The following is a 14,327-nucleotide window of genomic DNA, read 5'->3' as shown; positions in this document are numbered from 1 at the left end:
TCCCTACATTTGCTTGGAACTTTCTGAAATTTCAAATCCTAATACAAGTGGCTCTATTTTCAATCAATATATTTGCTCCATGCGTAAAAGAATTTGCACAAATACAAGTCAATTTAATGGCGTGCTATATAATAATAATAAGAAAAATGAATTGAAATTAATTTACTTGAAACATTATATATAAAAATCTAAATCCGAGAAATCATTATTATTATTATTTATATTTTATGTGATTCGTGAGATAAAGATAAAGAATTTAATAATCGATTAATATTTCAATTATAAAGAGTGCAAGTTGGATGTTTATGACCATGCCAAAAGTATGTTAAAAGAGTTTCAAAACAATAATACATATGCTTCTTACTATTAAACATGACTTTATATTGTTGTACATTATTTAAGCAACCATATGAAATACAAAAATAACAATCGGTTCCCTCACAACACCCAATCAAATATATCTACTCAAACAACGCACACTCTTCGTTTGATCCTTCCTTCCCAATGTAATATCCACCAAATAACACAAATAAGATATATCAATCTGAGTGATTTCATGAATTCACCAAAATAATGCATATACCAATTAAAGAAAACATGTTCATATTTCCAAAAGTATCTACTAAATACAAATTTTTCTAAATTAGCACACTTTTTAATTCTTTCAATTTTAGTAAGATATTATTTTCAATTTTAATCTTTAAGAGATATTATCGGCCAATATTTATTACAATGACTATAATTTCAACGATAATAATAAAATAAAATAAAATAAGTTAAATAACCATCATCGTTATTCGTCAATAACTAAAAATGGTTATTTAAGTAAGAAGACATATGATCTAATAATAGATGTTCTTGTCTAATATTTGGTCATCTTTCTGAGTAGATGTTCTTATCCGATATCTAATTGTCTTTATTGATCAGAAAAATTATTTAACCATATAATTTCTTAGTAATCTTTTACTCTTTTTTCCAGTTAGCATGAAATGGACAATAAAACGGCAATTAAATGATATTAGAAACACGAGGAAAACATCTAATATTATCATTTATTCAAAAAAATATACCATAAAAAGACAATATTAGAAAAATATAAGTCGATTATTTAAAGATAAAAGGAAATATTGTGTCTATAAGCTCCTTCAATTGAAAAATAGTGCAACTCATAGTGCTTTTTTTAAATCGAGGAAACACATTTACAAATGAGATTTTACTTTTAATAAATTACAAAAATTGGTTGAATATATGGAGTTTTTGCTTTCTGAAACATAAAAACATTTGACTGGGTGGATTTTTTGGGCAAACTAATCCAGTCGCAATTTTCATATACTTTTTTATTTTTTAAAATTTTAAAGTGGATGTGGAATGGGATTGTTGAGAGAGTTAAAATGGTGATTTACTAAACTATAAACGTTCACTTGATTACCGGTAACCGGAATGGCTGACAGACATATACATGTAAGAGACCATCGTATGCACAAACTGTAATAGCTGCTTACACTATGGAGGGGCAACCGTGCGCCCCACATCCTCAACAAACCAGCAAATATCTCCACCCAATAACATGATAGTTCAGCTCCCAAGAAATAAGAAAGTCTCTCATGGCGGGTCTAAAGTGGAAAGTGGAAAGAAATATCCACATTCAATTGAGAAAGATCCCCATTTTTTTAGCATTTTGATCAGCAGGGTACTGGAAGAACCTATTCCATTGGCTGATGTTGTTTTCAAGCTTAAATACGGAAGATTACACTAGAGTGCACGTAGAGAATTTACTGGCTGAAAATGCTTCACCCCAATCATGTATACGTATGTACATATATTGGTTAAGTTATATTTAATTGCACAAGTGTAGAAGGACAAAGTCGTAATGAATAGGAAAGTAGGGAGGGTGACAAGAAATGGAAAAAGCACAAAAGCTTCACAGCGAGAAATGCATGTTACCTATAATCTGGCAACCCATGTGATAGAAAAGAGAGTTCTGTGGCATTAAGGGGCCACAATCAACAAGTATCTCTTAAATGATGGATCATACCATTGAAAAAAATACTCAATTGATTGTTCAGCTGAACACCCAATTTAGGACCACGTGTCTTTGCGGAAAAAGGAGGAGGCGATGCACTAATTTATGCTCAAGCTATCCTCAAACAATCCGGGAAATTATAACCCTCGGCTTAACTGCCAATTTGCCCCTAAACTTTCTGCCACGCCTTTTTTAACACAATATTTTCTGATTTGGTCAATTTAGCTCCTTTTACTCGCAAAAATATTTTATTTTTTTCACACTTTCTAAGTTAACAATATATATTCTTTAATTCTTCTAAAAATGTATTATTTGGGTGCTTAATTTTCATCTTTAATTTTTCTTTTTTTCCAATTCTCTTTCTCCTCCTCTTCTAACACTATTTCTTTCTTTCCCATAAATTACGATATAAAGCAGCAAAAGCACATACCAGATGCATATTTTTGTTCTGAGGTTGAAGCTTATTCCCACGTTCAAATCTGTTGTGTTAACAATGCTTTAATTTTCTCTTCCTTTTGTCCTTCGTTTAGAGAAAGTGATGACTACGTCTAGGAGCAAAGGAACAAGAAATGCTATGCTTCCAAATTCTTCCAGTGGCTACTGATTGGCATTTGATTCAGTACCTTAAGGACTACTCCTGCCCAAATAAAAAGGAACTTCCTGTATGCAAAATCTCCTTGCATCAATGCACCTCAAGTATATTCATACCCAAATGTATATGCCTAATTTAACCACCCCATTTCCAGAATATTATCATATAAAGCAACTTGCAGGCAAACAGCTGGCGCTTGCCTATGATTTTCTATACAGAGCTTCAGGCTTCATAGAAACTTAAATTTGTTGTTTCCGAGTTTGCAGGAGCTGTCTTGTACATATCCATTCCCAGGTTGATATCTAAGCCGGGTCATATGCAACTACTCGATATAGTACAGACATATCTCGAAGAATCAAGCATAATAGAGGACTAGGACGTGCAAATAAGCCATTTAAACCGAAATGGCTGGTCTTGTCAACATATCTAAAACATCCCAGAAAACCGCCCATGTACCCGTAATTATAAATCATATTGATATTCAAGATAGCCGATGTACTTATATCTGCCCACACGAGCCGACTCTACTTAGCACAGTTCAATAACCCTCTTAAGTCATAACTCAACAGGACCCTAAAAATTAGAAAACACGGGAGAAAGAAAAAGAACCTACAAAATCCAAAAAAATTCAACACATACCGAACCCTTCTCATACACCAGTACATATATGCTAGTTCCTCTCACAAGTGAAGAGGCCATAAATAAAATAGTTGCTCTGAAGAGTGAAGCCACCATATATTGACTAATTCTGGAACACTGAATTGACCCAAGCACCGAACTCCAAAGCACTGGGACAAAAAATATAATCAGACTAAAGCAACTCATTTTAAGGACAGCACATAGCCTCCCAAAGAATCTGATTAGTCCCTCTTCAAATCCATCAATCATAGAGACCCATCAATCTTACCAAGATTACTGGTCTCAGTTAAAGGCCACAAGCCACTTAGAATCAATAAGCCATTTGCAAGCATGAATGCCAGATAACTTGCAATACAACAATAACAAAACATGCAAATCGCATTCCACATAGCTAATGAAGACTTGGAGAAGCTACAAGAGTACCAGTATTGTGTATGTTATGGACAATTTACTCAGTACCAAATAAAAAAAAAAAAAAAACGCACTAATAGATTTACAAAGACATTAAATTGGCAGGCCCTATATATCCATTAGTAAGATGTGATGAAAGATTTAATCTATTGCCAAATGAGAGCAAGAAGAACACAAAAACCAATAAAGAAAAGGAGCCTCTTCAGATAATAATCTTGCTGTCCTTGCCCTTGGTGCTGATGATATCCATGTGCATGGCCGCCATGAAATGAATTGGAGAAACCATAAGGAAAGCCAGTAGCCGTACCATACATGGCCGCATCAGGAAATCCATGCACTTGAAGGTTAAAAAGTGAAGGGATGAGACCACCAAAAGCTGCAGACAGTGTAAAATTTCCAAACCTAGCAGTTGCCATTGGCGCAAAGCCTCCCAACCCTCCCATGAAACCAAACCCATGTTGGGCAAAATGATTCGGTTCAGGTGGAGGAGCTGTTTCAGGCCTTTGCCCAGCCGGACGGTTAGGAATATTAACACCAGGAATAGACTTTGATCTAGGGTCAGTCGATGTTTTACCTCTACCATATAAAGGAACCAACTTCTCCTCTTCCACCAAAGCTTTACAAACTGGACATTCCTTAGATTGCGAATGAAAATGAAGCCATTTGTAAAGACAAGGCCAACAAAAAAGATGGCCACACAAAGTTACAATAGGATCCTGAGCTAAGTCAAAGCAAATATTGCATTCAAAGTTGCCAGCATCACCATTACTATAGTTGCTCGAAAACTGAGGGCTTTGGGGCGGCCTGCTTGATTCCCCAAACCCACTACTCGCCATCTCCCAACTACTACCCCTCAAAACCTGAAAATGCCTAATAAAATCACAATACATACCTAAATTAATACAGGAAGCGAAGGCAATAATAAAATTAACAAGGAACAAATTGGAAAAACAGCAATATTATTACCCGATCGAGTTCTAAACCAGCAACTTCTAGTATTTAAAAGTTCCATAATGAATGGGAGATCTTAATTACAAGTCTAAAAGGTTTTCATTCAATTAAACTTATGAATTTGAATTCTACAGTTAAAAAGTAGTACTTCTTCCAACAATCATTCAAGCGTCCAAATTAGAATCATAAACACCAAAAAACCTAACAAAATCCAAAATACTATGTAAAAAAATTCCTCAGATCTCTTTTGCAATTGTGGATTACGATACAATTGAGGCTAATCACTTCTAAAAGATTCATACAATCAATCATTAACAAAATCAAAAGATACTTATCCACAATCAAAATAAAATCTAGATTTTCAAGGAAAATATATAATAAATGCCATGATAAAAAAGAATATCAAAAAACAATTACTAACCTTGCTGTTATATAATTACAGACAGTAGAAAAGACCGATCGATCCAAATGAAGAATGAGAGAAGTCGTGAGAATTTGTATTGGAAATTAGTTTGACGATGAAGAATATTTAATTTCTTTTTTTTTTTTTTAAATTTTCCACCTTCAGATAGAAATTTTCCATTCCATGCCAAGTTACTTTCCCATGTTTAGCGCGTATTGTTTGGTTTTGGTATCTCCGGATTTTACCAGCTGTCGCCAATCTAATGGCCTCTTTAACTTCCTTTTGTCTTTACCGTCCGATGTGTCCGCTAGTGTACTGTCCCACTGGAAATTTGCAAAGCATCAGTTTATCAATTGTTACGTAAACTACTCATTGTTGATATCGGTGAATATATAATAGTTTTAAAATAAAGTAGGCATCGATCAAATGTGATCATGTAATGATAAGGTTATATGATTTTCCGATTCATTATGTATTTAATTTTAAATTGTTGAAACAAATCTTAAATAAATGAGATTTTGAATTCTTGAGAGATTATGATTAATTTTTATTGGAATAACTTAATTTAATTTTTAATATTTCATATTTCTAATTAAACTGCAAATGGATGAGAAGATGTAAAAAAGAAAAAAGGAAATAAAATGAAAATCAGTTTTAATTGTTTCTGGGTATAAAATTCTTTAGAAAAAAAGTGAAATAGTTTTTGAAATCAAATTTCAATTCATATTAAACAAATTTAAGTTTAGTTAATTATTTTTTTGATTTTTTATAATATTAGTAGAAAAAACTCAAAATATAATTAATTTTCTTTATTTTTCTCGCTAAATGTATTAGTAACCAAGTACAAAATGGTAAATATTTTTTCTTTTCCTAACTCCTCTTCTTCTTTTCTTCCTTTTTGCTTTTTCATTTCCATGATAATTAAATAGGTTTTTAATATTTTTATGGTCCTAATTAAATTATAATTTTTTAATTGGTCGTATATACTCTAATCAAAATAAAATATATCAAACATAAATAAATATATAATTTTCTTCAACATATTAACATGAATTACTTACATAAGAAACTTATAGTTGCTTGTCTATTAAAAAGTAAGTTTTAATGACATGTTACAGAGTCTAGTTAATATTTTAGTCACATTGATTTTAGTAAAAAAAATTATTTACAAAACGTATAATTTTCTTTTGACAACATTTTACGTCACAAAATGTATAATTTAAAAAAGAAATTTCTGAAACTGAAATAGTAATGCGAGTTCCTATAATTTTCTAGAGAGTATCAAAAGCTACCTATGCATTAGAAAGAGGGAATGCAGGTGCTTCAAACTAAAGTTTTGGTGTATCTTTATGTATTTATTTAAAATAATTTATAAATCAAATTTATATAAAATATTTAATATATACATTATATACTATAATTATTTTACATGTAAAATAATTTAACATTTCATAAATATATAAAAATATTAAAAGAATATATAAACTATGACAACTTACCAAAACCTTTCGAATTGATCCTATCTAGTTTGGATTTAATCATAAAACTTAATTAAGAAAATATTGGCTCTCACAACAATTTTACCAAAAAAAAAATATATCTTATTATAATTCATGAATTATTAGATATACATAAAAATATAATGAATAAAAAAAGTAAGTACAATCAAGACTTATATACAAATTCTTAAGAAAATATTATTTTCTAATATTAGCTAATCATATTAATAAAATAGTTATAAATTTAAGTTCACTAGAAGCGCATTTACTTTATTGTAATACTAAACCTTTCGATGTTTTTTTTTTCTTGAGCAATTAAAAAGAAAGAAAATGGCTTCTCATATAATTATCGCTTAATATGAAAAGTTATTGTTTTTCTTTTCCCATCCTCAACTTTTAATAGTAATTGTCAATTTACCTTCACATTGGATGAGTATTATTACTATTTTTATTATAAATGATAATATAAAAAAGTTACAAAAAAGTTTTAATTAAAATTTTTAATATTTTAAAACTAATTATTATATTTATTTTAACAACTTTGAGATCTTTAAGAGTTCCCTCCTTAATTTTACTTAAAAAGTGTCATTTTTAATAAAAATTTATAATATTATTTTATTTTATTAATATAATAAATATAAAATTATGTTAAAATAGTTATTAATTTTTATTAATTATATATATTTAATACTAACTTTTAAGATTAAAAATCATATATAACTAAAAATATTAATTAATATAATAACAAAAATAAAATTTAGAATTATTTTATAGAATTAAAATTATTATATTATTAGAAAGTAACTCATAAGTTAATAAATCACAGTATAAATATAAAAATTATATATCATTATCGTTTGTATATATCTGAATTATTATATATATCATAATTAATATGTCTATTAATGGTCATAATCATTTTATTTTTTTAATTTTTATAATATTAAAATTAATATGTTTATTTTCTAAGATTAAAAAATATTTTAAGAAATTATTGTTTAGATAAAAAGACAAAAATTACAGTTTTATAAGTTGATATAAATAATCGGATCCCCTTTTTGTAACTACCAGTTTTACGATTTTAGGAAATAATTTTTTTTCTTTTTTTGTTTTGAAGGGCGTGGATCCAAACGGTCTCCGACTGGAACAGTCCAACACTAATCGGATCCCATTTTTGTAACCACCAGACTTTCTAGAACGTCAAGTAATATTTGACTGACGGCGCACCTTCTAGACGCAACGCAAGAACTATAGCACTTGCAACTGTCTCCTTGTTAACCTTTATTTTCTTTTTTCTTTTTGCAAAACCCATTTCTTGATCCTGTAATTTTCTGACTTTATTTAATTTAAAGTTGGAAATTTCAATATATTTGTTAGCACAATTTTCTGTATTCACTACAAATAACATCTTTCGTATACATCCTAATGAAAAAAAAATTAAGGATGACAAGGAAAAAAGGTTAAGAATTTCTTAAAAATACAACAGATCAACAGAGATTGAGTATAAACTATAAAAGAACATTACTTGTTTCATTAAAATAGATGAATATAATTGGACTTTTCCTTTTCATGATTAATCTGATAGAAATCTATTTGAATTCCCCCATGTTTTAATCTTTAATCATCTTTTTGAATTGAAGTTTTGAAATCCTATAAAATAATTCATTGTGGCATCCAATTTTTCAACACACAGAGGATAATAAGAAAAGAATAATGTGCCCAAAGATATATTATGCTAATCATCTTTGAAAAGTCCCCTTGTGAGTTTCCATAAAATTTGGTAATTCTCAATCCCTATAAAAGCAATGGCGCTGACCTCCAATTGGAAAGGTCCAGCAGCCAAGTCTTGACATTTGTCCCCATTAGACTAAACTAATAGCTCTCTATCTTGCATTCTCATTCGCACAGGGAAAGTTTTCTTTTCTTCTTCTGACTATCTATCTCCCTTTCTCTGGTATCTGCAGCATCCAAGATTTATTAGCATCCCATCAGATTTACATTACATTTCTCCTAAAGATGGCAATGGGATTATCTACGTTCAAGACTTGCTTGTCAGAGCATCCATCAATCGTAAATTTCCAGTGGAGCATTACCCGGACATGGGGCTCTACATGGTCCTTCCTCTTCTCTGCTATATCCATCTACATCATCTCTGCCGTCACTCTCCACCTTCTCCTCTACCTCTTCCTTAGCCGCAACCGCCGGGTTTCACTCGGTCCAGTCCCAGCAATCCACAGCCTGGCCGTGGCGCTAATCTCAGCCTTCATTTTCATTGGCTTACTTTTCTCAACAGCAGCAGAAATCCGCGAAACACGTTGGTTTTGGCGACGCACCAAGACAACCACTGCGTTCCAGTGGCTCCTTTGTTTTCCACTCGGCACGAGGCCCACCGGCAGAGTTTTCTTCTGGTCATACGTTTTCTACCTCTCTCGGTTCTTTCATCTACTTCGAACATTCTTTATAATCCTCCAGTACCGTAAACTATCATTCTTTACACTATTTAATCAGTCTATTCTCTTGTTAATGTCATTTCTTTGGCTGGAATTCTCTCAATCTTTTCAAGTATTAGCTATACTTCTAACCACGTTACTAAACTCGGTAGTTTATGGATATCGGTTCTGGACTGCAATGGGGTTGCCAAGGGCCCATTTCCTTTTTGTAGTGAATTGCCAGTTTGTGCTCTTGGGATGCAATATTGTTTGCCATTTTGGAGTGCTTTTCTTGCATTTCTTGAAAGGTGGGTGCAATGGAATGATGGCTTGGGGCTTAAACTCTGTATTAAATGGCGTGATTCTAGTTTTATTTTTGAGGTTTTACGTCAAGGTACACTTGATAAAGAGGAAGGCTAGTGAAGTGAGTGAATACGAGAGTTCTTCAAGGCATTTGTACTCTGTTTCAGAGATAGAGAGAGAAAAATCTAGATAATGAGCTCGCCTGAACTAGGTTTTGCTCATCTTTTTCTTTCTTGCCCTTCCCATCGTTTGTATAAAATTAATGTATCTTGTCATGTAATTGTGTAAAGAAGCTAAAAGTGTACAATGCATGATTAAAAAAAAAAAAAGAACTGAATTTCTGAAAAGGCTTTATATGTTCTTATTACATGAGATGCGGGAAAAGAATGTAAGAACCAGCTATGGTTAAGAAGATCATTGCCAATTTTTTGCTTGGTCAATGCCATGAAAATGCTAGCCGCCCGCCGCTCCCTAATTTTCTTCCCTATTATTTTTATCTTTCGTGGGTAGTGATCTCATGTTCCACCTTATTAATTCTTTTAAGAAAAAATAAAATTATCAATGCCTTGCATAGATGACCAATTTGGAGAATATGAATTTTATTTTATTTTATTTTTGCTCCAAGAAGCTTCTTAACGTCTTACTATGGAACTGTTGCACATTGTTTTTCTTGGAGGAATTATATCCTCAACTACGCAAGCAGTGATGATGCGTAGAAAAGATCAAGCCCATATACTTTCTATCTCTATCTTTTCTTTTCTGAACGATGGGCCGATCTCGTTAAGGCCCATATTAACAAAGCAATTAAGCCCATATTCTTTATCTGCCTATTTGGCGCACCAGATTTGAAACCCAAAGGGGGAAAGCAAAAAGTGTGGATGAGTATGCACGTGGGTTTGATCTCTTCAAAATCATCACTCCAAAAAGCAACCGGAGGGCTAATGTGAAGTCACAAACCAACAGAAACTCTACAATCCAGTTGCGAAGTCACCTTTGGACAGCTCGTGTTTGAATCTAACTTTAGTTTATTATATTTATTTCTAATTCACGTGTATAAATTAATTTAATAAACACAGTTTCTACTAATTTATTAAAAATCAAATAGAAACCTCAATATGTTTAAGTAAATATATATATTTTATTATAAAAAAAATAAATTGTAAAAAGAATATTAAATTGAAAAATTATGATCATTTTCATTTATAAATAAGAAGACGATATTATAAATAAGTAGAACGGAATAGTTTTTTTTATCTAATTTGAATTTAATTTATGTATTAAATAAGTATAAAATTAAATATTTATTAAATTAAAAATGATGACTAGAGCACGACCGACTCGGTTGATTTGCAACTTTTGTCCAAGTCTAACCAATGAAGCAGAGGTGATGAAACTCCTTCACATCACCGTTTTTGACGTATATTTCTTTTAGCCAATAGCGAATGAGTGAGCTGGACAAGCTTGTTGGTATCCCCGCGCAATCTTCTCTGAATACGAATCTAGATTCCAATTTTCCTGTTTTATTGGGCATATATAGTAATATTATCATGGCGACTTTCAATTTTCCTTTACATACCGGAAAATACATCTTCTCTCATCCAAGATTTCCTCTTTCTCCTTCTCTCTTCGTATCTGTTGACTTTCTCTCTCGATACAAGGTAAACTCCTTTTTTTTTTTTTTTTTTTTTCTTTTTATCTTTTAAAGATTTGTTTGTCTATTTATATTTGAATTCAGTTTACGAATTTCTTTTGCATGCAGTTTGATTGGTTTTTTTGGAAAAAATAAAAATAAAAAAATTCCTGTGTATATTTGAGTAATTGATGATTAAGGTATCTTCATAATTCAATTGAATCAGCTTCGGTTATAATTCAATAGATAGTAGGTTGTGAGGTTCTAGTAAATCTACAGTTGATTATCTTTTAGTTTCTTTGTTGCTCTTAGATTTAGAGTTGTTACAATTGATGGTTCGCTTCTTCCTGTTTTAAATTTATGTCATTACTGTTCAAAGTGAGCAGCAGATAATTCTGCTGATTTACTTTATAGTTGATATGTATATAATATTTTGTAAGTCCTTGAGATTACTAGCGCGGAATCGACCCATCAGGAACTAACCTTTTTATTCATAGAATTCCTGTTTACAGTTTACTATTGTTCATCCCTTGATAAATTCCGCACCGAACAGGGCTTGATAGCTTGAGTTATACTGCTGAGTTAGATTGACAGTTGTAGTTGGTTGTCTGATAATGAGTGGCGTCATGCTTTAATCTGCTTATGACATCTCTCCTAATCTTTATTTATGTGTCAATTTCTTTTGTATCTTCATATACGGTAGTGGACATCTCACGCAATACGACATTTTGTATTGCAGACAACCTTAAGAGGAAGGAAGTTATCTACATTAGATCCTGGAAAGAGATGGAAGTTTGCAAGCCCCCCAACCATACTTATAGACAAAAAAACCGCCCTTTAACTCTTTTTAGGTTATTAAGGGGTCTGATATGTTTGATGGTGTTTGTTTCTACTGCTTTTATGTTTTTAGTGTATTTTGCTCCACTGGCCTTTTTGACACGGTTTGCCAGCGTGCACTTTCGCAGAAGAGCAAGCTCTTTCATCTTCTCTATTTGGTTGTCTATGTGGCCCTTTCTATTTGAGAAGATCAATGGGACTAAAGTTGTATTTTCTGGGGATGATATTCCGGCAGAAGAACGGGTTTTGATTATTGCCAACCACAGAACTGAGGTTGATTGGATGTACTTGTGGGATCTTGCATTACGGAAAGGTTTCCTGGGCTCGATTAAGTATATTCTCAAGAGCAGCTTGATGAAATTGCCCGTCTTTGGCTGGGGTTTTCACATTTTGGAGTTCATCTCAGTTGATAGGAAGTGGGAAGTTGATGAACCCGTCATGCGCATAATGCTTTCAACTTTTAAAGATCCTCAAGATCCCTTATGGCTCGCTCTTTTCCCTGAAGGGACTGATTTTACGTAAGCCTATTTTCTCCTTGATGTACCATGTGGTCATGCTTAAAGTTATTTGAGTCATCCAAAAACCAGTTTGCTTTCTGAGCAGTTCAAGGCATATATTGCACAACTAAAATTTCGCTTGTACATGATATCTATAATAAGACCACTGAGAAGGTTTCATTTGCATTTTTTACACAGTGAAAAGAAATGCCTAGGGAGTCAAAAATTTGCAGCTGAAGTTGGACTTCCTGTGCTGAAGAATGTGCTGCTTCCAAAAACAAGGGGTTTTTGTGTTTGCTTGGAAGTTCTTCGGGGTTCATTGGATGCAGGTTCTTTTCAACTAATCTTACTGCTATATTTGTGGTGGAATATATATATAGTATCACACAGTCTTGCCATGCCAATTTCCATAATAACTGCACAGAAGAATTTCATGAAGATTATCATTATTTAATCCTGAAACTTGAAAGATCTTTGCAGCCTTAATCTGCATAATTTGCTGTTGTCATGACACTATGATTTTGTACAACTGTTATATGGAAAACTAATTGAGATGATTTCATACAAGGTCTGAATGCAGGCTTGTTCTGTTACTAATCATCTCTAGTATGTATTAGTATCTGAATTTTTTTACAAAAAGGATTGTAACTAATTATTTGTTGGCAATCGCTTTGAAGATGAAGTGTATTGTCCATTGAAACAATAATTCTCATATGATTTTCAGTCATATCTTTGGCACTGAAACCTTTCAACCATTCCACTAAGAAAGATAGAAAAATCAAACAATTCTATGGAAGGCACAATATTATTAATCATTAACAATAAATGATTACCTTGGGAAGCACGTCTGGCACTTTAAAAAGGCTCCATAAAGATGATCTGCTTTAATGAGAAAATTGTAGGGTAGCATTTGATTCTATGCAAACATGCCTTCCACTTCTATAAAAGGTTGCATGACATGAGGAATTATAGGCTAGCATATGATTCTTGCTCTTGGTGAATAATATAGAAGGAACTGTGCTTGAATTGCATTATCATTTGATGGAGAATATTGTGAAAGGTAGAAGTAGTAGGTTCTATGTCAAATCAATTTTGCAACATTTATCTGGGATTATATTCGCATAATATGTTAAGACTATATATGGTTAACAGAGAATTATTGTTCTGCAATTTTATTTTGTATGCTTCCTGATATTTATCATACATTATGCACAACTGCAGTTTATGATGTAAGTATTGCGTACAAGCATCAATGCCCTAGCTTTTTGGACAATGTGTTTGGCCTAGATCCTGCAGAAGTTCATATTCATATTCGGCGTATCCCGGTCAATGACATCCCAGTCTCTGATAGTGAGGCTGCTACTTGGTTAATGAATACCTTCCAGATAAAGGATGAGTTGCTGTCGGGGTTTAAAACTCGGGGCCATTTCCCTAATGAAGGAACAGAAGGAGAATTATCTACATTGAGATGCTTGGTAAATATTACAATCGTAATTTCCTTGACTGCCATATTTACTTATCTCACCCTTTTCTCATCCGTTTGGTTCAAAATATATGTAAGTTTAGCATGTGTTTTCCTTTCCTTAGTTACCTACTTTAATTTTCTGCCATTACCAGTTGTAGATTCTTTTAATTCTATGTTTAGTTACAAGAAAATTTAGTATTGAATAGCTTTTTATAGAAGATAGCCAACATACAAGTTAGATCCCTTGTGAAACTGATTGCTAATCTATAGAATCCTCTGTTACAGTGTTGGGTTTTTTTTTTTTAAAGGATATAGGATGAAAAACTTGTGGTATTTGTGGACTGCATTTTTTACCAAGCAGAGCGGGGAAATGCTTGACCATATACCATAAAGGATAGTATGTTTTCTTTGTTAAATGATGCATTCCTCGCGGTTTGCTCGTCATTTCTAGTAAAATGAGCTTCACTATTATCAAGTAGATTTATTTGCTTGCCTTGCTTCCCACTTAGCATAACAAGCAAACCGCCTTTACAACTGTAATCCAAGCTCCGACACCAAATATAATGGCAGCTTTGTTGCTAAAAATAGAAAAATTGAAAAAAAAAATTGCAGATTTTAGAATCAGTGGTTGTGTTGCTGGATTGAGGT

At 32.2% G+C, this 14,327-nt stretch overlaps 3 protein-coding genes across 7 annotated transcripts; 2 read left to right on the top strand and 1 right to left on the bottom strand.

Annotated features, from left to right (window-relative positions):
• Positions 1–3,614: 3,614 nt before the first annotated feature.
• Positions 3,615–5,279, bottom strand: LOC8260936 (E3 ubiquitin-protein ligase RNF185). Of its 2 annotated transcripts, none has more exons than XM_002510291.4 (2): positions 5,038–5,279; positions 3,615–4,525 (listed from the first exon to the last, which is right to left on the bottom strand). In XM_002510291.4, the coding sequence occupies exon 2, from the start codon at positions 4,499–4,501 to the stop codon at positions 3,812–3,814; it is 690 nt and encodes a 229-aa protein (XP_002510337.1). In that variant the 5' UTR covers positions 4,502–4,525; positions 5,038–5,279; the 3' UTR covers positions 3,615–3,811. The 2 variants fall into 2 exon arrangements, with proteins under 2 accessions (XP_002510337.1, XP_015573648.1); XM_015718162.3 differs by having other exon boundaries at positions 3,615–4,535; positions 5,038–5,275.
• A 3,059-nt stretch (positions 5,280–8,338) lies between these two features.
• Positions 8,339–9,604, top strand: LOC8260937 (elongation of fatty acids protein 3-like). Its single transcript, XM_002510292.4, has one exon. It carries the CDS (start codon positions 8,535–8,537, stop codon positions 9,441–9,443), a length of 909 nt encoding a protein of 302 aa, XP_002510338.1. The 5' UTR covers positions 8,339–8,534; the 3' UTR covers positions 9,444–9,604.
• A 1,065-nt stretch (positions 9,605–10,669) lies between these two features.
• Positions 10,670–13,974, top strand: LOC8260938 (probable 1-acyl-sn-glycerol-3-phosphate acyltransferase 4). Of its 4 annotated transcripts, none has more exons than XM_048370501.1 (4): positions 10,670–10,908; positions 11,846–12,235; positions 12,413–12,543; positions 13,436–13,974. In XM_048370501.1, the coding sequence occupies exons 2-4, from the start codon at positions 11,883–11,885 to the stop codon at positions 13,873–13,875; spliced, it is 924 nt and encodes a 307-aa protein (XP_048226458.1). In that variant the 5' UTR covers positions 10,670–10,908; positions 11,846–11,882; the 3' UTR covers positions 13,876–13,974.
• Positions 13,975–14,327: the final 353 nt, after the last annotated feature.

This window comes from Ricinus communis, chromosome 2 (assembly GCF_019578655.1).
Source record: "Ricinus communis isolate WT05 ecotype wild-type chromosome 2, ASM1957865v1, whole genome shotgun sequence".
NCBI classification, from domain to species: Eukaryota; Viridiplantae; Streptophyta; class Magnoliopsida; order Malpighiales; family Euphorbiaceae; genus Ricinus; species Ricinus communis.
Note: the sequence above shows the minus strand (reverse complement) of the source record. Positions and strands in the feature narration are given on the sequence as shown.

Bases quoted from the DNA above. Each gene is read 5' to 3' on its own strand.
- LOC8260936 (XM_002510291.4), bottom strand. From the start codon at position 4,501: ATGGCGAGTAGTGGGTTTGGGGAATCAAGCAGGCCGCCCCAAAGCCCT.
- LOC8260937 (XM_002510292.4), top strand. From the start codon at position 8,535: ATGGCAATGGGATTATCTACGTTCAAGACTTGCTTGTCAGAGCATCCA.
- LOC8260938 (XM_015717318.3), top strand. From the start codon at position 11,667: ATGGAAGTTTGCAAGCCCCCCAACCATACTTATAGACAAAAAAACCGC. The intron at 12,236-12,412 runs GTAAGCCTATTT...TTTTTTACACAG, and splicing joins CCTGAAGGGACTGATTTTAC to TGAAAAGAAATGCCTAGGGA. The intron at 12,544-13,435 runs GTTCTTTTCAAC...GCACAACTGCAG, and splicing joins TCGGGGTTCATTGGATGCAG to TTTATGATGTAAGTATTGCG.